At 36.2% G+C, this 27,145-nt stretch overlaps 1 protein-coding gene across 1 annotated transcript in view; it reads right to left on the reverse strand.

Annotated features, from left to right (window-relative positions):
• LOC123538173 (protein GPR107-like) overlaps positions 1-27,145 on the reverse strand; it is a 34,855-nt gene continuing 7,710 nt past the window's right edge. The window contains exons 3-15 of the mRNA XM_045322167.2: positions 26,926-26,976; positions 15,099-15,181; positions 12,301-12,530; positions 9,902-10,065; positions 9,062-9,151; positions 7,701-7,913; positions 6,317-6,390; positions 5,681-5,798; positions 5,149-5,279; positions 3,810-3,903; positions 3,204-3,251; positions 2,310-2,470; positions 1-1,606 (exon numbers count right to left, since the gene is read on the reverse strand). Of these exons, the coding sequence (XP_045178102.1) occupies positions 1,498-1,606; positions 2,310-2,470; positions 3,204-3,251; positions 3,810-3,903; positions 5,149-5,279; positions 5,681-5,798; positions 6,317-6,390; positions 7,701-7,913; positions 9,062-9,151; positions 9,902-10,065; positions 12,301-12,530; positions 15,099-15,181; positions 26,926-26,976 (1,566 nt within the window). The 3' untranslated portion in view covers positions 1-1,497. The remainder of the gene's footprint in view (positions 1,607-2,309; positions 2,471-3,203; positions 3,252-3,809; positions 3,904-5,148; positions 5,280-5,680; positions 5,799-6,316; positions 6,391-7,700; positions 7,914-9,061; positions 9,152-9,901; positions 10,066-12,300; positions 12,531-15,098; positions 15,182-26,925; positions 26,977-27,145) is intronic.

The following is a 27,145-nucleotide window of genomic DNA, read 5'->3' on the forward strand; positions in this document are numbered from 1 at the left end:
AACACTTATACCATATATATTACATCAAAAGGTATACAAAACAATTTTGCTTAAAGTTTCTGTAGTGTCATTGATAGAAACTGTCAAATGACAAAAACCTATGAAATGATTGAATGACAGGAAATAGACTAGAACATTTTCTCTAGGATTGTACTATTTATACAGGTGTGTTTATCTGTTAGCAAAATTCACTTCTATTTAAACTATATAAAATATAAATAAGTGCACAATTGTTGAAAATGTGTAAATGTAGAAACAGTGTTCTTATAGATAATAAAATATCTTGACAACATTTAAACATGAATAAAATCTCCAAATAAAACCTGTACAAAATGCTTCAATATATCTGCTCTTTATAATTGGAGGAAATAAAAGAATCTATCTTGTCTGCTCCCTCACATGGGAAAATCAACATAGTGGCTTTGCGACCAGCATGGATCCAGACCAGCCTGCGCATCAGCGCAGTCTGTTCAGGATCCATCCTGTTCGCTAACACTTTCTCTCATTGCAATAGGCTTTGAAAGTGAACAGCATGGATCCTGACCAGACTGCACAGATGCACAGGCTTGTCTGGATCCATGCGACTATGCAGGCTGATCTGGATCAATGCTGGTCGCAAAGCCACTATGTTGGTTTTCTCATGGTGCAGCTCAATTATGATGTCTTTTGACTGAAGTGCTCTACTTGGTTTGACTTTCAACTTGTCTCAATCAAGCAGCCAGACTGTGTAAGTTGCTTGACTGTCTGCTAAACACAAGTCTGACTATATGCCAGTGTGCTTATTTTCATACTGTGTCCCTGGACTAAGAAGTTCAATGCTATAATTAAACCTGAAGGATTTCTTTTTTTGGGGGTTACATAGAATAACTGATGTAAGTCAGTGTTTACTGCTTCATTTACACTACACTGAATGAAACAATATTAAACATCTTTTACCATAATTCACTGTAAAGATATGGAATATAACAGGTCACGATGTGACATCTCTTGACCATCAGTAATGAAGGAAACTTCATAGAGAAAAAATAAATAATGATACTAAAAGTTAACAGATAAATGATGATATAAAAAATTTACACTGTCTCAGAATGAGTAGTGTTAAGGTATACAACAACCCAATTTCAAAATTATACAGGACATCAATAATACTGTCTGTGATCAACACATTCTCCTACAAGACTCTTTCCGCTTCATTCAAAATACAATGATACTTTAAGATTAGTAAGTTATGATCTATTGAGTACAAACTGTTCAATTTCCACATAATTTGTCAGATACAAGTACCTTCAATATGAAATCACTAGTAAAATTACAATTACTAACTGAATAAGATGTAACTGAAAAGAACTGATGTAAATATAAGTATTTCATTCTTTGAAAAATTTCAAAATCAAGATTTTGTCATACTTATTTTTTCTACTTTACAATAATCAAACAGCACTGTAGGTCATTTTAAAACTTTACATTATACTATTGTCCATGAGAAGGAACTTTATGTCAGTCATATTCGTGGCTACTCTCTCGTAGTTTTGGACCGCTAGTATCATCACGGTTACCCTGGTTCACCTTCTTAACCGTGTCCAGTGAAGCTGATTTACCGATAATTCTGCAATATAAAGAAATTATACTCAAGATTGGGTTTACAGTAATGTTATTTCACAGGTATCTTGGGTCAAGTTTTGTTCCCAAGCAAGCTGGGACAGCCTTGGAACTGTGTTATGGCAATTTTTTTTTTTTTTATTAAACCCTTGATAAAAATATCTTATTACATACATTAGATGCCATTTTCTGGCAAGAAAATGAGTACATTGACAGCTGAAGTAAATTATTTGGATAATACATTTGTACCGTTACTTCATTTCATATAAAATCATTTATGGAACAGTTACCCTACTCATGTTCCAGACTCTGTGTAAAATATATATTAAAAGCCTGCTGAAAATAATACACAACTTATTTCAACAAGAGCTATTTGTTAAATAGATATGTTCCTCATAATGTAATTTGGCATGCTGCGACACTGAGCTTTGACCAAATGAACTCAAAAACAATAGGTGCCATTCTATGAAGACTGACTGCAAAAGCTGTCTTTGAATATTGAGGGGAAAATGTTTTCAATCTAGACGTCAATGTGACCCCTAAATAAGACCTGTCAATGCTGTGATAGTAAACTAGATAAGAATCAAACTTGCATAAGATATCATGTTAATGTGCAATCATAATTTTGTAGTTGTGTTGACTAGTTAACTAATATAAACTAAGTAAAGCAAAATACACTTTGCCTGTAAATATATCATTGCTAAACTTACACTTCTTCCATCTCCATTTCCTCATCATCCTCCGTCGGAACCTGTAGATATGGATTGTCAGCTGCAGGTTTGAACTTGTAACCCGTTATGATGAAAAACAATATTGTCGCCAACTCCCGGAACAACTCATTCAACCACTCGTATTGAAATGGAACTGTCATCTACGTTAGGAAATGTAACATATTTACACAAGAACTTTGATATCAACAGATGAAGTAATGCAATTTTTTCGCATTGCTTTGAACTAACTTTCAACTACATGTATTTCATATTATTTATGCAAATGAGAATGACAATGGTTATTACAGTTTTGTTCCTTAAGGATTATAAGGTGAAGTAATAGTTCTATTTATTATCCAACAGCTATATATATACATACAGGTACATACTCCATATATCTAGGCTTACACTGTCAGAACAGTATTATTAGATCACATGTTCGTAGTAAAATTTCCAGTAAGAAAATAAGTCTAGTGAAGAAATTCCAGTTGGAAAATAGTTCTAGTAATAGTAAAGGAATTCCAGTTTGAAAATAGATGCAGTGAAGGAATTCCAGTTGGAAAATAAATCTAGTGAAGAAAATCAGTCGGAAAATAGTTCTAGTGGAGGAATTCGAGTTGGAAAATAGTTGTAGTGAAGGAATTTCAGTTGGAAAATAAATCTAGTGAAGGAATTCGAGTTGGAAAATAGTTGTAGTGGAGGAATTCGAGTTGGAAAATAGTTGTAGTGAAGGAATTCGAGTTGGAAAATAAATCTAGTGAAGGAATTCGAGTTGGAAAATAGTTCTAGTGGAGGAATTCCAGTTGAAAAATAGTTCTAGTGAAGGAATTCCAGTTAGGAAATAGACAATTCTAGTAACAGAAGGTACCTAAACCATTCATGAAGAAAACTTACCTTTAATAAATACACAATAATTCTTGTGAAATATATATAACACACAATCTGAAAGACAGAAAATATTTCATCATCAAATGTAAAAGTGCCTCACCTCCTGAAATGGGTATTTAGATATATTTAAAACTAAACACTATCAATGAATATTTGTTTCGTTTGTTTGTTTTCGACTTAGTGCCGTTTTTCAACAATATTTCAGTTAAATAATGCTGGGCAGTTAAACTGATCAGAGTTCCTGGATTCTGTACCATTACTAACCTGTTTTCTGCAAGTACTGCCAACTTCTCCACATGAATCTGAGGTGGAGGACAAATGAATTCAGACTAACAGTCTTTATGAAATCTTCACAGAGAACATATGCCTTGCCCAAGGATCTAACTTACAACCTTGTGATCCAAAAATATGCACGCTCCCTGTTCAGCTAAGCAGACAGGCTCAATAAACACTGACATTAAAATCTGTACAAATACCTATACACTGCAGTAGCTTTCAAGGTGCAACAGCACAATAACATTAAATTATATTTTAATCTATTTAATCATTTGAATGCTATTTTAACATGCGAAGATTAAAACTTTACTGAATAAGGCTAGACAAAATATTTACCATTATGTAAAACTGCCTAAATAATTTCAGTTTGGTTAAACTAAATTCTTCTTTGCCATCAGCTCTGGAGGCCTCTTGTAAATGTCGTATTGACCTGCAAATATCAAGTACGTTCTGTTGATAAGATGTTTTTTTTTAAACTGTATTTAAGTTATATATGGTGTCCAGCTGACCTGTCAAGACTTTGTAACTTCTCAGCAAGTCATTAAAAACTTCCCCACATAATCCTGAGAAGGACAGCTTCCAGAGAAGGAATGTCTCCTGACATAAATTTGAGGAAAGCTTCCCTGACATCAATCTGAGGAGGATACCTTCCTGGTCTAAATCTAGATAAAATGTAAGAAGCAAAGATCTGACAATTAGTATTTTTTTCACCTCATGAGCTAATGAAGTTATATGTAGCTTCCTTTGTCGTAATTCTAAGTAAAATGCATAACGCACCTTAAATGCTATTTGTGTATATCAGAAGAAAACCTCCTTCCATGTTGTATATTGTGTTATGTTTTACCTACCCGACAAAACACAAAGGGATAACCTCACAACATAACAAGTGTGTCAGAATGAATATCTCTTTCCATGTTGTATATTGTGAAGTGTAACTTAACCAGACAACTGGGAGCAGATTAGCTCCACAACACAACTACAAAAAGTGTAGTCATTCAGAATGATTTTTTTCTTTTATACTGAATACTATGGCAGGTGTTGTCAAAGAAGACAACTGGGCACAGGATAGCTCCACACCATGATGTCTTTCAAAATGAATTTATCCTTCCATGTTATACATAAATTGCACCGGTAAAAATGATAAATAATATTTCGTATGTCCATACTGGTATATATGTCTATAATGTCTATATGGTTATTTATGTATAAATTTTTGTAACTCTAATGTTGTAATATTAGAATGTGCTATTTATGCAGAAAACTGAATGTTAACACCCTTCTCCGTTTATATAACTGTCTCGCCATTTCATTGTTTGTTAACCTCATGGGCCAGTTAGCCTAAAGGAAAATTTGAAATAAACTTATCAAACTTATATTTTGGTAAGTGTTACCTCCCAGACAAACTGGGAAAATGATTGCTCTACAAGGTAAGTGTATCAAAACAAATACCTCATTCCATGTTGTATATACAGACAAGTGTTACCTACCAGACAACTGGGAACAGGATAGCTCCACAACATAACAGGTCTATGAGAATGAATCTCATTCCATTTTGTATATATACTGACAAGCGTTACCTACCAGACAACTGGGAACAGGATAACTCCACAACATAACAGGTCTATGAGAATGAATATCTCATTCCATGTTGTATACTGTGACATGTGTTACCTACCAGACAACTGGGAACAGGATAGCTCCACAACATAACAGGTCTATGAGAATGAATATCTCCTTCCATGTTGTATACTGTGACTCTCCCTCCTCACTCTCCTCCACTATTATCCAGGCTATGTTGTCAAGAATCTGAAATATCATTAGTGCATAAATATTGCAGGCACAAAACAGTGACTTGCTCTTTTATACTACTGTGTAAGCACGCTACAACTAGCATCTTATACTGTGAAATCAATACTGTTTGTTTAGGACTTCATGTTTTGTTCAATCTATGAAACTAAACCCAAATAAACAAATGAAATTTATCCTCAAGCGAAATCCATAAATTCCTATCCTGACAAAATAGCCCACACAATTTCTTGCCCTGGAAATTGAATCATTTTACAGTAAATCTGTTATAAACATCTATGAAAGATGTTCAGATCTGTGATCATTAGCTACTGTTCCCTTTTTACATTCAAATTTTAAAATGACAGCTTCTAACTATTCAGAATGCTTACATCAAATTACTAAATGACTGCAGTACATACCTGAAGAGGGATGACTATAAGGAAAAGCTTCTTCTCTCTATCAGACAGTACATGTTTGATGAATGCCCAGCCTGCACCAATCAGAATGATTGTAACAAACAGCAAGGCCCCTCTTGTCCTAAAATAATATTTATAAAGAAAACTGTTATAAAGTTTGAAATGCATCCACTGGACATTGTGTCCCTGAACATCATTACCTCACTGTAAGGTATATATTGAAAAGAACAAAGAAATGTGACTGAAAGAATAATGACTCTTTCAAAAGTTTATAAATTCTAAAGATACATCTACAGTTGATGGATTATCATCTCCAATTTTTTAACCAATTCTACCAATATGAAAGAGGTGGATACAGATTATTTGGAATGTAACTTTAGAATAGAAAAACGGTTAAAGGATGACCCAAAATTTTGAAGTGGATGGGGTGGGGGAAAAGAAATAACATGGCGGTAAGTTTTCTTACAAACTCATTAAAATGAGGCATTAACAAGTCACATCAGGCCTTAAATCAACCTTGTACAGTCTGTCTAGGCGACCCCTTGAATTAAAAGATTATCAGTCTTAAACAACCATGTTTCATCTCCCAAAAATGCTATTTCCTATATAAATCACCAGACTTAAAGTGTGAAAACTTACAGATATGCTATGTAGAACAGGACTGCCCATGCTTCCTCATGTATGCCTTCCTTTTGTATAAAATGGTAGTTTATCTGAAACAATTAAAGCATTCTTTTATAAAAAAAAATCATTATCTTCAGACAGTATGCCTTTACAAATCACTTGAATCCAAACTTACCTCTATGTCAAAGCTCATGTTACAATGTTGCTACTTTTTAGTACCCGTAAATCTTTTATCAAAACTCTAAATATCAAAAATGTCAAAAACACTTACAATTACCAATCTCTCTGAGAAAGGAACACAGACACTTTGGGTCTGGACAAACCCATTCCCCCCTCTCTTCCACCACCCATGTCAACTATCAGTCAGTATATTTTAGCATTTTAAAGAACCATAATGGTTTTGTTTATACTGTGGCAGTCACATCTAAGTTATGAACACAGAATGCTACAAATTTCTAGCTGTTTTCTACTTTAGATAATATTTATCTCTGGTATTTTTATTTGTTTAAACCTTTGATTTACAGAGTCAAACCTTTACTGAATTGTTTTAGTTTACATCCCTTTTTAACTTAGGCAGTACAATATTATATAGTGCAGTGCTTTTCTAACCATGTTATTACGCATTATCTCTATTTCAGCAGCTGCTTTGAAGGGCCTTTGTATTAATTTTGGTACCCACCTCTAGCAGCCTATAGCATGCACAATACATAGTATCTACTACTGAAGTTTATGTTCAAAGGAAAAATCATACACTTCTTGTATTGAATACAGCGCTGATAGTAAAAATGTATGTTTAATACAAGAGCTGTCACTAATGGTGACAAATGCCCCCGCAGCACCTTGACCTTTGACCTGGTGACCCCAAAGTCAATAGGGGTCGTGTACTCAATAAGTACTTCGCGAGTAAAGTGCCTTCATGCAAAAAGTTAACGTTGTGACGAATGAACTAATGGACAGACAGTTGAAAACTAATATGCCTCCCTTTGGGGGCATAAAAATACAGTTAAACACCTCTTGCTTGAGCATCAATGATTCGACAGACCCTGGTAAGCTTAAGCAATTTATGTGGTCCACAGCCATTTTCCCTATATTTCTATGTTACAAGCACATGTACCACTGGATAACTACAGTATTTTGCTCATCTCCTTGCAAATGCGAGAGTTTTACTGTATGTTAACAAAACATGTTTTACATTCATGATTATGTGTTTATTTTAAAATGCTGACAATATTGGTTGACTGACAGTGGATTGGGTGGTGGTCCTGACCTTATATATCTGTGATCAAGAACAACTTCCAGTTCAAAAAACCTGTTATACATGTATCCAAGGTATAGCTATACATGAATTAGCTTCCAATTTTATTTTACCCTTCAGTAAAATGAACCCCACCATACTTACTGCATGAAATAAGCAGGACAAACTCTTGACAAAGACAACGACCAACATGAGGTAGTGCATCTTGTAGACAGTATCTTTAGACTTACACAGGACTGTATTCCACACAATGGCCATGACAACGTATGCTAAACTGAGGGCAAAGTAGAGTGTAGGTAAAGGCATAATGCTGGCAGACAGGTAGTTCCCATTCTCATTTACTTCTACAATATCAATCTGAAAGTATTGAAATGTGTCTACATAACATTTTATTGTGAATGTTTGTCTGACTTGAGTTTAAAGTAATTCAGTAATGTTGCTACAGCCACTTAACAAGTGTTCCTGTATTCTGTTCAAGTCTCTAACTGAACTCTGAAAACAATAACCAATGGTGAAGACTGTTGACTTCCAACACACTTTCTTCACCCAAATTATCACAAAAAGGATTTGCTCTGACAAGGGATTAAACAAGCAATCTTTTGATTAGTAACTTAGTGCTAAACCTTCTGGACCAAGCATGCCATTAAGTTAGTGATGTAATAATAGTAAAAATACTCGTAACATATTTCAGGCCCATGATCCTTCTGTCTGTGACGTATATATGAGGTTGTAAAGTCTTCAAACAACTTGTATATTTACTAGACCTATGCTCACCACTTTTCATTCATTCAAACTAGTCTGTACATTAGAAATTCTATTAACATCCTTTTATTTTCTAAAATCATGGATAACACCAGTACTACTGTCTTATGTAAAACAAAAGATATAGTGACTGTTTGCAAAACACAGATGACCACAGACTACCTGTATAATGGCTTGTCAGAGGTAACTTTGCGCCTAATTTTCAGTTTCCAAAATGCTTTGACTCTTACACCCAACAACCCAAAAAACCTATAAGAGGCAAGTACTGACCATCAACAATAGTACTATGAAGCTTGATGATCTCAGGCTCAAGTATATTTCAGGTATTGATAAGATACCATTTTCAGTCCCTAGATTACCTTGACCTTTACATTTGACTTACAATATACATTAGGGACCACTGGCAATCATTCTATAAAATCTGATTTCTCAAGTTTTTGATGGAAATCTTTTCGAGCAAAGAGGTCACTGTGATCTTGACCTACTAAACTACAAGAAACAGTTAACTAGTGACTGCAGCAAACATACTATGAAGTGTGACCACTGTATAATGCTCAAGGGTTCTCTGGCTAGTGATATGATAGTGCTGTTTTCAGTTTGAAGGTCTCTGTGACCTTGACCCTTGACCTACTAGCCCCAAAACAAAAAGGGTCACCAGTATTGAAGATGTGAATCAAACACATGATTTATAAATGAAGATAACAAATGGTTCAGTTTAAATCTAGATAATTTAAATAACTTACGGAATATGAAACAACATTCTCTTTTTCACAGTTGTGGAAGTTCAGTGTATACATGCCTTCCTGCTCTTCTTCAGTGACAGCCAACAGGAACTAAAATAACAGAACAAATTACTGGAATATTTATACATGTATACTGGATATTTTCTATGCTTCTTTCAAAGTTATATCAACTACACTTAATCTTTAATTTTTCCTAAAACATGGTTAAGGAACCTGTACAATGCAAATCAGCTCACGACAGTGGACAAATGTGTGAAGTTTCAATCCATTTCCATTAGTGGGTACTGAGATAACAACTTACATATAAACATTTAATCAAAAAGTGCCAAGTTAAAAAAGGGGCATATTTTTGTAAAAATTAGAAAACACGTAGAGTTATGGATCCTGTGCCTGCATATCAGATCATGACAGTGAAAATCTGTGTGAAGTTTCAATCTATTCTCATTAGTGGGTACTGAGATACCAGCTTACATACAAAAACTTCATCAAAATTTTCTAAGTCAAAAATGGGGCATAATTTTGTAAAAAGTAAAAGAGGGTTATGGAACCTACACAATTTACCTCAGTTTATCACAGTGAATAAGTGTGTGAAGTTTCAATCCATTCCCACAAGTGGTTACTGAGATACAAGCTAACATACAAAAACTGGGACACAAAGGTGAGTCCAAAAGTTCTACCTATTCTTTGAATAGTTAAGCTAAGAATCAGTTTATACAACACTTTAAAAATTCAATGGTATCTGGATACATATACAAATAGACAAATAATGCCTACACCTATTAACAGACATGTATATGTGAATGCAATGATAAATGTGATAAAATAAATTTGAACTCTTACATAAAACGAGTAGATTTCACTCTTCTCGCTCTTCTGTATTATGGGTATTTCAGTAATGAGAGGTAATGATATGGTTGTTGCAGTCTTTGGTTTCTTCTTCTCACTTACTGGTGTGGTTGCCTTGGCAACCGTAGTTGTTTCTGGTGCCTCTGTTGTGGAATCATCTACAACAGTAAAGTAAATGTGCTGGCAACGAACAACACCTCTGGGTAATTAAGCAACTATCATTTGTCTGTCTCTATGAAAGTAACATTAGCAACATTGAAAACTGAAATCACACTGGATCAAAGCTTGTTTCAACTGATTTCAGAGTAAAAACTAGAATGTTGTCTGTAGAACACAGGGTGTGCCCCCACTGGTACATTTGTCACAAATAAGGGGCAACAATTCAAATGTTTGCAGTCTTAAGGGGGTATAGCCTCAACAAGCATTTTATATAAAGAATTCATTATTCTAGGCCATATACATTTTGAGATATGAGCATCACAAACAAAAAATCCACTTTTTGGCTATTTCAAGGGCCATAACTCTGTAATTAGGGCTAAAATCTCAAGAAGAATGCCAAGTGTGCAAGGTCACATCATGATAAAGACTCATGCAAGGTTTCATGAATTTTACATCAAATACTTTTTGAGCTAGGCATGTCATTAGGTGAAAATGTGCATTTCTGACTATTTCAAGGGCCATAACTCTGGAAATAGGGGGTGCTGAGCCAGACAAAAAATAGGAAGTGCACAAGTTTAAATCATGATAAAGACTCATGCAAGTTTTCATCAATCTATATGAAATACTTCTTGAGATAGATGCGTCACAAGGTGAAAATGTGCATTTTTGACTATTTCAAGGGCCATAGCTATGGAAATAGGGGGCACAGCCAGACGAAAAAAATTGAAGTGCGCAAGTTCATATCATGATAAAACACGCAAATTTTCATCAATTTATATCAAATAGTTTTTGAGCTAGGAGCGTCACAAGGTGAAAATGTGCATTTTTGACTATTTCAGGGGCCATAACTATAGAAATAGGGGCGCAGCAAGACAAACAAGAGCGCCGCCAAGCGGGGCAATATACGCCCGAAGGCTTACATCATAGGATGGGAGCAAATATTTAAGAACTCGACTGCTGAAGCCCCAAAGGACTGGAACAACAAAAGGAAAACTTCAAAAAACAAATCTAAGTCAACAAAAAAAAAATTCAAAGTCTACAAAAAAATCCTTATCAGGTACAGGTATGTAAAAATACACCTTAAAATTGGAGGTACCATCCATGTTGTACCACAGAAAAGTGGTCTCGGTTTTTCCCTACAGCCAATAATAAAAAAAGTTTCAAAATAAGCTATTTATAGTAACATAAAAGGGAAGTAATTAAAAAAAAAATTACTGTAAGTACAAAAAAAGAGATCTGCCAAATAAAAACAAGAGCACTACAATGCAGAGCAATATACACAAAGCAAAGTCATATATGACCTTTGACCCTTAAGTGTGACCTTGACCTTGAAGCGAGTCATCCGGAACATGCGCTCTGCACATCGTTGCAATGTGGTGAACATTTCTGCCAAGTTTCTTTGAAATCCTTCCAGCAGTTCAAGAGTTACAGAGCGGACACGAAACAAACTGATATGACTTTTGACCCCTAAGTGTGACCTTGACCTTGAAGCAAGTCATCCGGAACATGCGCTCTGCACGTCGTCTTGGTGTGGTGAACATTTGTGTCAAGTTTCTTTGAAATCCTTCAAGGGGTTCAAGAGTTACAGAGCGGACACGAAACAAACTGATATGACCTTTGACTCCTAAGTGTGACCTTGACCTTGAAGCGAGACATCTGGAACATGCGCTCTGCACGTCGTCTGGGTGTGGTGAACATTTGTGTCAAGTTTCCTTGAAATCCTTCAAGGGGTTCAAGAGTTACAGAGCGGACACGAAATTGCTAACGAACAGACGGACGGACAGACGGACACCAGCGTCATAACATAATACGTCCCTTCGGACGTATAAAAATAGGAGGTGATATAGACTCAGGCAAGGTTTTATCACTTTATGAAATACTCTTTTCGGACGGACGCACGGACAAGACAAAAGTTATATGCCCCAACCACTCATAGTGGGGGCGCAACAACATGAATAGAAATTATGTACATTTTGTTAGAAAATAACCTCATTTTAAAAGCCTGACCAATTTTCATGAATAAGTACCAGATGGCTGAAGTTGTAACTGGCAGTCACATATTACCCCTGGACCTCCTTTACAGAATCAAATAGGTAATTTGGCATTTCCAAAAATGAAAATATCGAATTTTGACATATGCAGTACTATTTTCAATGTAAGATTTTACACTTTCCTTATGTTGTAACTATAATAACAAAGGAACAGAAAGAATGACATGTAAAGCATATTATTACCTTTTTTGTCTAACTGATTTTCTAATGGTGCAGGTTCTTTGTTGACAATAGCCCTTCTTTCTCTTGCACCTACATTTCGTCCGTTAAACAGGTAGGTGTCACTGAGAGCAGATGGCACAGACTTTCGTGCCTCTCTACGAGCCATGTTATGTGTTTTCCAGAAGGATTCAATTGTCTGGTTACTGATAATAATATTCTGTAGGTCTTCACCTCTTCTTTCAATGAACAACCTATGTCATACAACATTACAACTTGAAGCTGTTAAACATACCAGGTTATACACATAAATCTGTTATGGAAAATAAAAAACAAGAGAGTCGTGATGACCCTGGATTGCTCACCTGAGTAATATGAGTCACATGTTTCAAATGGCAAACTGTTGCTAAAATATTAAGAAGGTAGGTCAGTAGGTCAAATTCATGGTAACTGAGTCAGTTTTAAGATCGGTGTGCAAAACTGTACATGTCATCCAAATTTCAAGGTTGTATCTTAAACAAGAGGGCCATGAAGGCCCTGTATCGCTCACCTGACCTATTGACCTAAAGATCATTAAGATTAACATTCTGACCAAGTTTCATTAAGGTCATAAATGTGGCCTCTAAATTGTTAACTAGCTTTTCCTTTGATTTGAACTGGTGACCTAGTTTTTGAACACACATGACCCAGATTCGAACTTGACCTAAAGATCATCAAGATTAAAATTCTGACCAAGTTTCATAATGATACAGTCATAAATGTGGCTTCTAGAGTGTTAACAAGCTTTTCCTTTGATTTGACCTAGTGACCTAGTTTTTTACCCACATGACCCAGATTTGAACTTGACCTATAGATCATCAAGATTAACATTCTGACCAAGTTTCATTAAGATATGGTCATAAATGTGGCCTCTACAGTGTTAACTAGCTTTTCCTTTGATTTGACCTGGTGACCTAGTTTTTGATCCTACATGACCCAGATTCAAACTGGACCTTGAGATCATCAAGATTAACATTCTGACCAAGTTTCATGAAGATACAATGATAAATGTGGCCCTTACAGTGTTAACTAGCTTTTTTTCTTTGATTTGACCTGACAGGGCACTAGACAACTTTTGGGGGCAGGTACCCATACCCTCAGGAAGGGGAATTTTTCGTCGTTTTAAGACAAAAAGGAGAAGTTTTTAGCCACATATATGTTACTACTTTTCACACATATTAATACTGTATTCAATCATTCCTAACTAATTTAACTATATTGCAGCAGTAACCTTACTTAGAGGCACTATAATATAACTTGAAAGAGAGTTCATATCTAGTTGTGTATTATCAGGGGAATTTTCTTTTGAGAAAGGGGAAAAAAACATATTATTTTATGAGGGGAATGGGGCCCATATTCGGCCCCAAAAATGGCCAAACAAATGCCCTGTCTGATGACTTAGTTCTAGACCCCAGCTGACCCAATATCGAACCTGACCAAGATTTTATTGAGGGTAACATTTTGACCAAGTTTCATTAAGATTGGGCCAAATTGTGACCTCTAGAGTGTTAAAAAGCTTTTCCTTTGATTTGACCTGGTGACCTAGTTTTTGAACCCAGATGACCCAATATCATACTCATCCAAGATTTTATTAAGGGTAACATTCTGACCAAGTTTCATTAAGATTAGGCCGAAATTGTGACCTCTAGAGTGTTAACAAGCTTTTCCTTTGATCTGACCTGGTGACCTAGTTTTTGACCCCAGATGACCCAATATCGAACTCATCCAAGATTTGATTAAGAGTAACATTCTGACCAAGTTTCATTAAGATTGGGCCAAAATTGTGACCTCTAGAGTGTTAACAATCAAACTGTTGACGACGCCAGACGGACGGACGGACGACTGACACAGGGCGATCACAAAAGCTCACCTTTGAGCACTTTGTGCTCAGGTGAGCTAAAAACAAGAAAGTAGGTCAGTAGGTCAAGTCACAGTCAGGTGACCCCTAATCGCTTGGGGTCATCAGGTAATTATAATTTTAAAAACAGTCTAGGAAATATGATCTGATAATTTTTGAAGTATTTTTCCTACATAACTCATATAACAAGTGACCCCTAGGGCGGGGCCTCTTTTCACCCAAGGGGAATAATTTGAATAATCTTGTTAGACATCCACTAGGCAATGCTACTACCAAATATCAAAGGCCTAGGCCTTGAACATTCAGACCAGAAGATTTTTTTCCCCTATATAAGTCTATGTTAAATTTGGGACACCCAGGGCAGGGCCTCTTTTCATCCCAGGGTTGTAATTTGAATAATTTTGGTAGAGGACGACAGGGCAATGCTACATACCAAATATAAAAGGCCTAGGTCTTGTGGTTTTAGACAAGAAGATTTTTAAAGTTATTTCCTATATAAATCTATGTAGGGGCATAAGTTGAACAATCTTCATAGAGGACCATTAGATGTCACATGCCAAATATCAAAGGCTCTATGCCTTGCAGTTTTGAACAAGAACATTTTTAAAGTTTTTCTTTTCAGTTGCCATGGCAAACAGAGTTCTGCATGGAATTCAATTCTTTGAACAATTTTAAAAGGGGACCACCAAAGGATCATTCCTGTGAAGTTTGATGTAATTCTGTCCACTGGTTTTCAAGAAGATTTTTTTTAGAAAATGTTGACGGACCGACGACTGATGATACATGACACACGACAGACAACAGACATTGAGCGGTCACAAAAGCTCACCAGAGCCTTTGGCTCAGGTGAGCTAAAAAAAAAAAAAAAAAAAAAATTCTCCTTTTCTAATGTAACAACTGTTCTTTAATCATCATGCATACTCACTTGTCTTTCTTGAAGTCCATTCTGAAGAAGATGATTGCCTGTTCATCCTTTGTCTTCAGTATACACCCCTCTTTATAGTCCTCCTACAACAATAAAAGAGTGATTCATGTACTACTACTAGCAATTATTGTTAATATCTGATTCATGTACTAGCAAATATGACTTGTTGATGACTGGTTCATGTACTAGAAAACATGACTTGTTAATGATTGATTTACATTGTATGTATTGGCATGACTTGCTAATAACTGATTCATGTACCAGCAATATGACTTGTTAATGATTGATTTATGTACCAGCAAACATGACTTGCTAATAACTGATTCATGTACCAGCAATATGACTTGTTAATGATTGATTCATGTACTATCAAACATGATTTGTTAATGACTGATTCATACACCAGCAATATGACTTGTTAATGACTAATTCATGCATGAGCAAACATGAACTTTTAATGTCTGATTCATGTATTAGTAAACAGGATTTGTAAATGACAGATTCATGTACAAACAAACATGATTTATTTATGACAGATTCATGTACAAGCAAACATGATTTGTTCATGACAGATTCATGTACAAGCAAACATGATTTGTTCATGACAGATACAAGTATAGCAAACATAACTTGTTAACTTGACTGATCAATGTTCTAGTAAACATATTGTATTACAGCCATGTAAGAGCTGTCTCGACTATTTGAAGAATTGATGTAAGAATGGGGTCAAAATATAACCAGAGATTTTTAGAGAAAAGAAAGTAAATAGGTAAGACAACAAGAGTTGTCACAGGAGACAGCGCGATCAACTATTTCGATGCTGGATAGTGAAATTGGGCATATCTGAGGAAGCTGGAACTGTCACTGGAGTGTTAAATGACTCCAATGGTGGATGAAAATACTGCACAATAGCTTGAGTCTGTGTCAAAAATATTAAGTATCAAGCAAATTCGATGAATTGGTATCCCCCGCCGAAAGGGTTTGTGGTGAGGAATGGCAAAAAGATATATCCGACAGGATCCGGACATTTGCCCCCCAGGACATTTGCCCCCCAATAAAAAACTGGACTGCTGGACATTTGCCCCCCAGTTGAAATGGTAGATAGGACATTTGCCCCCCAGTGCTTATTTCTGAAATGGACATTTGCCCCCCAATATTTTTGTCCCCTAGTGATTTTTTAGGAACTTAGTAGAAGATAATTATCATATTGTAGATAACAATGTCATTGTTTCTTACATCTTTCTAGTAGATAATTGCCAAATTAACAAGTTTGAGTGTTAAAAACATTGCACAAATTAAAAAATTATAACATTGTTATGAGCACTTTTATCACTCAATAATAGGCTATTATTTACCTTAACACCTGAATGTACTTAACATATTCATCAAATTTTTATCAATAAAACACTTCTTTTGACAGAAAATTGCCTTTTAGGGTAATTTTGATAATTAAACAACATAAAACAAAGTATATCTACTGGACATAGGACAAAAATATTGGGGGGCAAATGTCTATTCTAAAAATAAGAAGTGGGGGGCAAATGTCCTATCTGCCATTTCAACTGGGGGGCAAATGTCCGGTAGTACATTTTTTCATTGGGGGGCAAATGTCCTGGGGGGCAAATGTCCTGAGGGCAAGGTTTGTGCAGTCACAACTTAACATGTTGAAGGTTTGAACATTTAAAAAAAAAAAAAAAGGAATGGAAATATATATATCTATATATAGATATATGTATATATTTATTTTTTTAGGGGGTGGGGGTGCAGGGGAACGGGAGAGGAAACAAAATTTCACATGTTGATTATAAATACTGATTGAAAATTAGAAAATTAAAAATGAAAAAAAAAAACAAGAGGACCATGATGGTCCTGAATCGCTCACCTCTTCCCACATGACCCAGTTTTGAGTATGACGTCATTTTTTTCTATTATTTGATATAGTGACCTAGTTTTTGAGCTCATGTGACCCAGTTTTGAACTTGACCTAGATATTATCAAGATAAAAATTCTGACCAATTTTCATGAAGATCCATTGAAAAATATGGTCTCTAGGTTTTTCTATTATTTGACCTATTGACCTAGTTTTTGAAGGTACGTGACCCTGTTTTTAACTTTACCTAGATATCATCAAGGTGAACATTCTCACTAATTTTCATGAAGATCTCATGAAAAATATGGCCTCTAGAGAGGTCACAAGGTTTTTCTATTTTTATACCTACTGGCCTAGTTTTTGACCGCACATGACCCAGTTTCGAGTTTTTTATGGCACGTGACCCAGTTTCAAACTTGACCTAGATATCATCAAGGTGAACATTCTGACCAATTTTTATGGAGATCTATTCACAAGTATGGCCTCTAGAGAGGTCACAAGGTTTTTCTATTTTTAGACCTACTGACCTAGTTTTTGACCGCACATGACCCTGTTTCGAACTTGACCTAGATATCATCAAGATGAACATTCAGACCAATTTTCATACAGATCCAATGAAATATATGGCCTTTAGAGAGGTCAAAAGGTTTTTCTATTATTTGACCTACTGACTTAGTTTTTGATGGCACGTGACCCACTTTCGAACTTGACCTAGATATCATCAAGGTGAACGTTCTGACCAATTTTCATGAAGATGTCATGAAATATATGGCCTCTAGAGAGGTCACAAGGTTTTTCTATTTTTAGACCTACTGACCTAGTTTTTGACAGCACGCAACCCAGTTTCGAACTTGACCTAGATATCATCAAGATGAACATTCAGACCAACTTTCATACAGATCCCATGAAAAATATGGCCTTTAGAGAGGTCACAAGGTTTTTCTATTATTTGACCTACTGACCTAGTTTTTAATGGCACGTGACCCAGTTTCGAACTTGACCTAGATATCATCAAGGTGAACGTTCTGACCAATTTTCATGAAAATCTTATGAAATATATGGCCTCTAGAGAGGTCACAAGGTTTTTCTATTTTTAGACCTACTGACCTAGTTTTTGAAGGCACGTGACCCAGTTTCGAACTTGACCTAGATATCATCAAGATGAACATTCTGATTAACTTTCATGAAGATCCCATGAAAAATGTGACCTCTAGAGTGGTCACAAGGTTTTTCTATTATTTGACCTACTGACCTAGTTTTTGATGGCACGTGACCGAGTTTCGAACTTGACCCAGATATCATCAAGATGAACATTCAGACCAACTTTCATACAGATCCCATGAAAAATATGGCCTTTAGAGAGGTCACAAGGTTTTTCTTTTATTTGACCTACTGACCTAGTTTTTGATGGCACATGACCGAGTTTCGAACTTTACCTAGATATCATCAAGGTGAACTTTCTGACCAATTTTCATGAAGATCTTGTGAAATATATGGCCTCTAAAGAGGTCACAAGGTTTTTCTATTTTTAGACCTACTGACCTAGTTTTTGAAGGCACGTGACCCAGTTTCGAACTTAACCTAGATATCATCAAGATGAACATTCTGACCAACTTTCATAAAGATCCCATGAAAAATGTGACCTCTAGAGTGGTCACAAGGTTTTTCTATTTTTAGACCTACTGACCTAGTTTTTGACCGCACGTGACCCAGTTTCGAACTTGACCTAGATATCATCAAGATGAACATTCTGATTAACTTTCATGAAGATCCCATGAAAAATGTGACCTCTAGAGTGGTCACAAGGTTTTTCTATTTTTAGACCTACTGACCTAGTTTTTGACCGCACGTGACCCAGTTTCGAACTTGACCTAGATATCATCAAGATGAACATTCTGACAAATTTTCATAAAGATCCCATGAAAAATGTGACCTCTAGAGTGGTCACAAGCAAAAGTTTACGGACGGACGGACGGACGACGGACACCGCGCGATCACAAAAGCTCACCTTGAGCTAAAAAAAAAGGGTGAAGTTGGAGGGGGGGGGGGGGGGGGGGGGCAGAGGATGCATGATCAGTGGTGGGCATGACTGGGTGGAGAAGTGAGGTGGGGGAATGGTACAACTTGGAAGGTTTGAAAAAAATCTAAAATAAGAAATGAAAAAAAATTTTTTTTGGGGAGGTGGGGGGGGGGGAGGGGGAGGGGTGTGACCAAGGCAAGTGGGTGACCAGGTGTGGGTGCACAACTTCACATGTTTATAATAAATGTTCACAGAAAAGAATGAAAGAAATTTAATGAAATTCTGCCAAATGGTAAGTTTGTTATGTACAAATATGTGGATTTTTAGACAATTAAAGGGCAATAACTCTGAAGTTACAAAAAGAAATCCGTACAAAATTGTCTGTGCACAACCACATTACAGTGCTCTAAATTCTGTTAAAGTTTCATAGTTCTAGGTCAAATATATCAAAAGTTATGATGCAGAAATTGGCATATCTATAGATATATAGTACCCTATATAGTTAACACTAGAAACTTCTAAGGGCCATAACTCTGGTGTTACTTGGGCAATCTGTCTTAAAATTGATGGGCCCCATAACCTCATAGTGGTGAACATGTATATGAAGTTTGTTTGAAAAAAATCTAAAATAAGGAATGATTTTTTTTTTTTTTTTTTTTTGGTGGGGGGAGGGGGGTGTCGGGGTATAGGGGGGGAGGTGTGTGATCAAGGTAAGGGGGTGACCAGGTGTGGGTACACAACTTCACATGTTTACAATAAATGTTCATGGAAAAGAATGAAAGAAATTTAATGAAATTCTACCAAATGGTAAGTTTGTTATGTACAAATATGTGGATTTTTATACAATTAAAGGGCAATAACTCTTAATTTACAAATAAATCCAAATGAAATTGTGTGTACACAACCACATTATGGTGATCTAAATTCTGTTTAAGTTTCATAGTTCTAGGTCAAATAAATCAAAAGTTATGATGCAGAAATTGCCATATTTATAGTACCCTATATAGTTAACACTAGAAACTTCTAAGGGCCATAACTCTGGTGTTACTTGGGCAATCTGACTGAAACTTGACGGGCCGCAAGAACTCATTGTGGTGAACATGTATATGAAGTTTTAAATAAATATTCCCAACCATTTCCTAGATATGGCTTCGGACGGACGGACGGACGGAAAGACGGACGGACGGACAACGCCAAAACTATATCCCTCCGACTTTCGTCGGGGGATAATAAGAGAGATAAATATAAAGTGTATCAAAACACTAAATAAGAATAATTCTAAGCAAAACGGGGAAATAATTCATAAAATATTAGTGCAAGAGTTGTACATTTTGTGTCATATGATGCGGTTGATGATGCTGAACAATTATTTTAGGTCTGGATCAAATCCATTCAGTAATAACAGAGATAGAGTGAAAGTGCATCAAAACTTTAACCTGAAATTCTAAGTAAAAAGGGGGAATAATTCATAAAAAATTTGTGCCAGAGTTATGCATCTTGTGTCATATGATGTGGGTGATGATGTCTAACAATTATTTTAAGTTTGAATCATATGCATTCAGTAATAACAGAGATAGAGTGAAAGTGCACCAAAACTTTAACCTGAAATTCTAAGTAAATAGGGGAAATAATTCATAAAAAAATTGTGCCTGAGTTATGCATCTTGTGTCATATGATGTGGGTGATGATGTCTAACAATTATTTTAAGTTTGAATCATATGCATTCAGTAATAACAGAGATAGAATGAAAGTGCATCAAAACTTTAACCTGAAATTCTAAGTAAATAGGGGAAATAATTCATAAAACATTTGTGCCAGAGTTATGCATCTTGTGTCACATAATGTGGGTGATGATGTCTAACAATTATTTTAAGTTTAATCCAATCCATTCAGTAATAGAGTTAAAGTGAAAGTGCATCAAAACTTTTAACCTGAAATTCTAAGTAAAAAGGGGGAATAATTCATGAAAAATTTGTACCAGAGTTATGCACCTTGTGTCATGTGATGTGGGTGATGATGATAAAAAACTATTTTAAGTTTGAATCAAATCCATTCAATAATAACAGACATAGAATGAAAGTGCTGCGCATCAAAACTTTTAACCTGAAAATCTAAGTAATAAGGGGAGATAAATCAAGAAATATTGGAGTCCGATTAAGCCCTTATGTCAGATTATGTGAGTGATGATGAGGAATAACTATTTCAAGTTTGAATCAAATCCATCAAGTAATTACAGAGCTATGAAGAAATAAGAGCAAGTGTAAAAAAACTTTAACCAAGGTGGGGACGTGGAGACGCCAACGCCGGGTCAAGTAGGATAGCTCTCCTTATACTTTGTACAGTTGAGCTAAGGATGTACCTGTATTTGTGGATTTGCATAAGCCTTGCACTATATGGCTTTGTGTGACCAAGATGGTAACCAGGTGTTCAAATTTTCAAAGCCATATATCAAACAGTTTAGACAAAATATGGAATGGTATACGAAACTTAACTATTTCCATGTCAAAAAGGGCCATACCTGACTTAAAGTCCTTGTTCTAGTTATGTAGTCTTGCCTACATACGTAGAATATGATGGTAAACAAGTGGTCAAAGTTTCAAAGCCATATAACAAACAGGTTAAGCAGAATATGGACTAGTGTGAAAAATTTAACTTAATTCCAAGCCCAACAAGAGCTGTCACAGCAGACAGCACGCTCGACTATTTCGATATTGGATAGTGAAACTAGGCACATTTGATGAAGCTGGAGCTGTCACTGGAGTGTTAAATGACTCCAATGTGGATAAAGATATTGGATAATAGCTTGAGTCTGTGTCAAAAGTATTAAGTAATAAGAGAGATAAAGATCAAGTGTATCAAAACATTAAATAAGTATAATTCTAAGCAAAAAGGGGGCATAATTCATGAAATATTGGTGCAAGAGTAATGCACCTTGTGTCATGTGATAAGGTTGATGATGTGGAACAACTACTTCAAGTTTGAATCAAATCCATTTTGTAATAACTGAGATAGAGTGAAACTGCATCAAAATTAACCTTTAATTCTATGCAAAAGGGGAAATAATTCATGAACTAGAAATGTGTCCATGGGACACAGATGCCCCCACTACATGACAAAGGACACAGATCAACTTTGGGAAAACAATATGTTGCTATCTAAAAAAAAACATGCAAAAAGTAACCATATATAATGTACATATAAACATATATGCTTTCTTGGGATGCGAAACCCCAGGTGCACTACTGCACATGCTGACCAACATTCCTGTAAACTTTGGTGACTCTAGGTCAAATACTTTTGGAGCTACGCGCGACACAACATTAAAATGACCAAATTTTAACTAAGTCAGGGGCCATAACTCCTACACGACTGATTGAATCCGGACGCGAAACCCCAGTGCACAACTGCACATGCTGACCAGGGCACTAGACAACTTTTGGGGACAGGTACCCATACCCTCAAGAAGGGGAATTTTTCGTTGTTTCAAGACAAAAGGGGAAGTTTTTAGCTATATATATGTTACTACTTTTCACACTTATTAATACTGTTTTCAATCAGTTTTAACTAATGAACCTATATTGCAGCAGTAACCTTCCTTAGAAGCACTTTAATATAACTTGAAACAGAGTTCATATCTAGTTGTGTCAGACAACCTATTATCAGGGTAATTTTCTTCTGAGAAAGGGGAAAAAAACATATTATTTTATGAGGGGAATGGGGCCCATATTCGGCCCCAAAAATGGCCAAACGAGTGCCCTGCTGACCAACATTCTGTAAACTTTGGTGACTCTAGGTCAAATAAATTTTGGAGCTAAGCATGACACAACATTAAAATGACCAATTTTTAACTAAGTCAGGGGCCATAACTCCTACACGACTAAATGAATCCGAATGCAAAACCCCAGGTGCACAACTGCTAATGCTGACCAACATTTCTGTAAATTTTGGTGACTCTAGGTCAAATACTTTTGGAGCTACGCACGACACAACATTAAAATGACCAATTTTTTACTAGTCAGGGGCCATAACTCCTACACGACTCAATGAATCTGGATGCGAAACCCAGGTGCACAACAACACATGTTGACCAACATTCCTGTAAAGTTTTGTGACTCTATGTCAAAAACTTTTGGAGCTAGGCGCGACACAACATTAAAATGACCAATTTTTACGAAGTCAGGGGCCATAACTCCTACAAGCTTGAATGAATCCAGACACGAAACCCCAGGTGCACAACTACACATGCTGACCAAAATTCCTGTAAAGCTTTGTGACTCTACGTCAATTACTTCTGGAGCTAGGCGTGACACAACATTCTCAGAAGGACGGACGGACGGACAGACAAGGGCAAATCTATATCCCCCCCCCCCCACCAACCCCAAAGTGGGGGCATAAAAATTGGTGCCAGAGTTATGGACCTTGTCATATGATGTGGGTGATAAGGTGGAACAACTATTTTAAGTTTGAATCAAATCTGTTTAGTAATAACTGAGATAGAGTGAAAGTGCATCAAAGCTTTTACCTGAAATTCTAAGTAAAAGGGGGAATAATTCATGAAATACTGGTGCAAGAGTTATGGCCCTTGTGTCATATGATATGACTGATGATGTGGAACAACTATTTTAAGTTTGAATCAAATCCATTTAGTAATAACTGAGATAGAGTGAAAGTGCATCAAAACTTTAACCCAAAATTCTAAGAAAAAGGGGGAATAATTCATTAAATATTGGTACCAGAGTTATGGACCTTGTGTCATATGATGTGGGAGATGATGTGGAACAACTACATTCAGTTTGAATCAAATTAATTTAGTAATAACTGAGATAAAGTGAAAGTGCACCAAAACCTTAACCTGAAATTCTAAGTAAAAAGGGGGAATAATTCATAAAATACTGGTGCAAGAGTTATGGCCCTTGTGTCATATGATTTGAGTGATGATGTTGAACAACTATTTTTAGTTTGAATCTAATCCATTAAGTAATAACTGAGATAAAGTGAAAGTGTACCAAAACTTTAACCTGAAATTCTAAGTAAAGAGTGGGGATAATTCATGATTTATTGGTGCCAGAGTTATGACCCTTGTGCCATATGTTGTGAGTGATGATAAGGAACAACTATTTTAAGTTTGAAGTAAATCCATCAAGTAATAACAAAGATAAAGAGAAAGTGCATCAAAACTTTAACCAAAGTGCGGACGCAGGACTCCAACGCCAGGTCAAGTAGGATAGCTCTCCATACTTCGTATAGTCGAGCTAAAAAGGCCCATATTTCGGCCAAAACATTTGTTAGAGTTATGTACTCTTGCCTATAGATGAAGATCATGATGATAAACAAGTGTTCAAAGTTTCAAAGCCACATGTCAAATAGTTTTGACATAACGTTGATTTATACAAAAACTGAACCAATTTCCAAAGGGCCACGATCTAGCCAAAATAGTTGGTACAGGTATGTATCGCTACATACCAAAAACTGGTACAGGTCCATATCTCAACATACCAAAAACTGGTACAGGTCCATATCTCTACATACCAAAAACTGGTACAGGTCCATATCTCTACATACCAAAAACTGGTACAGGTCCGTATCTCTACATACTAACAAGAGGACCATGATGGTCCTGAATCGCTCACCTGTCCCCACATGACCCAGTTTTAAACCGAGTATGATGTCGTTTTTTTCTATTATTTGATATTGTGACCTAGTTTTTGAGCTCATGTGACCCAGTGTTGAATCTGATCTAGATATCATCAAGATAAAAATTCTAACCAATTTTCATGAAGATCCACTGAAAAATATGGCCTCTAGAGAGGTCACAAGATTTTTTATTATTTGACCTACTGACTTAGTTATTGAAGGCACATGACCCAGTTTCGAACAAGACCTAGATATCATCAAGGTGAACATTCTGACCAATTTTCATGAAGATCCATTCAAAAGTATGGCCTCTAGAGAGGTCACAAGGTTTTTCTATTTTTAGACCTACTGACCTAGTTTTTGACCGCAGTTGACCCAGTTTCAAACTTGACCTAGATATCATCAAGATGAACATTCAAACCAATTTTCATATAGTTCCCATGAAAAATATGGCCTCTAGAGAGGTCACAAGGCTTTTAGTTATTTGACCTACTGACCTAGTTATTAAAAACACGTGACCAAGTTTCGAACAAGACCTAGATATCATCAAGGTGAACATTCTGACTTATTTTCATGAAGATCCGTTGAAAAGTGTGGCCTCTAGAGAGGTCACAAGGTTTTTCTATTTTTAGACCTACTGACCTAGTTTTTGACCACAGTTGAACAAGTTTCGAACTTGACCTAGATATCATCAAGATAAAAATTCTGACCAAATTTCATACAGATCCCATTAAAAATATGGCCTCTAGAAAGGTCACAAGGTTTTTTTGTTATCTGACCTACTGACCTAGTTATTGAAGGCACGTGACCCAGTTTCGAAACTGACCTAGATATCATCAAGGTGAACATTCTAACCAATTTTCATGAAGATCCATTCACAAGTATGGCCTCTAGAGAGGTCACAAGGTTTTTCTATTTTTAGACCTACTGACCTAGTTTTTGACCGCAGTTGACCCAGTTTCGAACTTGACCTAGATATCATCAAGATGAACATTCTGACCAACTTTCATACAGATCCCATGAAAAATATGGCCTCTAGAGAGGTCACAAGGTTTTTTTATTATTTGACCTACTGACCTTCTTTTTGAACGCAGTTGACCCAGTTTCGAACTTGACCTAGATATCATCAAGATGAACATTCTGACCAACTTTCATACAGATCCCATGAAAAATATGGCCTCTAGAGAGGTCACAATGTTTTTTTATTATTTGACCTACTGACCTAGTTTTTGACGGCACATGACCCAGTTTCGAACTTGACCTAGATATCATCAAGGTGAACATTCTGACCAACTTTCGTGAAGATCCCATGAAAAATATGGCCTCTAGAGAGGTCACAAGGTTTTTTTATTATTTGACCTACTGACCTAGTTTTTGTCCGCAGTTGACCCAGTTTCGAACTTGACCTAGATATCATCAAGATGAACATTCTGACAAACTTTCATACAGATCCCATGAAAAATATGGCCTCTAGAGAGGTCACAAGGTTTTTTTATTATTTGACCTACTGACCTAGTTTTTGATCACAGCTGACCCAGTTTCGAACTTGACCTAGATATCATCAAGATAAACATTCTGACCAACTTTCATACAGATCCCATGAAAAATATGGCCTCTAGAGAGGTCACAAGGTTTTTTTTATTATTTGACCTACTGACCTAGTTTTTGATCGCAGTTGACCCAGTTTCGAACTTGACCTAGATATCATCAAGATAAACATTCTGACCAACTTTCATAAAGATCCCATGAAAAATGTGACCTCTAGAGTGGTCACAAGCAAAAGTTTACGCACGCACGGACGCACGCACGGACGCACGGACGACGGACGCTGCGTGATCACAAAAGCTCACATTGTCACTTTGTGACATGTGAGCTAAAAACTGGTATAGGCCTGTATCTCTACATACCAAAAACTGGTACATTCAAGTCCTTATCTCTACATACCAAAAACTGGTACAGGTCCATATCTCTACATACCAAAATCTGGTACAGGTGCATATCTCTACATACCAAAAACTGGTCTAAGCGTGACCCTGACCTTACACCTAGGGGCCTGGTTCTTGCGTACGACTTCATCTCATGGTGGTGAACATTTCTGCCAAGTTATATCAAAATCTCTCCATGCATGAAGAAGAAATGCTCCAGGCAAATTTTTCATTCTTCTATCCTTTGACCTCTGTGACCTTCACCTTAGACCTAGGGACCTGGTTCTTGCACATGACACTCCGTCTCATAAAGTCATATTTGTTTATCATTTCTTTAAAGTGTAATTTAAAGTAGCCAGAGCACTGCTAAATACATACCATATATCCACTGGCCCCTGTATTACTGCTCACATCTATGGTAAAACCAAACTGCAAAATAAAAACATCAATCTTATAATTTTCTAGGTCAAACATAACAAGACAGTGGTTTCTGACAGACCTAACATCCAAGGCTTTACAGGTGAAATATGATGATGAAATTCACATCATATATGATATGAAATGTTTAAATATTCAGATTACAAAACTAAATCAGAAG

Source organism: Mercenaria mercenaria, chromosome 15, assembly GCF_021730395.1.
Source record: "Mercenaria mercenaria strain notata chromosome 15, MADL_Memer_1, whole genome shotgun sequence".
In the NCBI taxonomy this organism is placed as follows: Eukaryota; Metazoa; Mollusca; class Bivalvia; order Venerida; family Veneridae; genus Mercenaria; species Mercenaria mercenaria.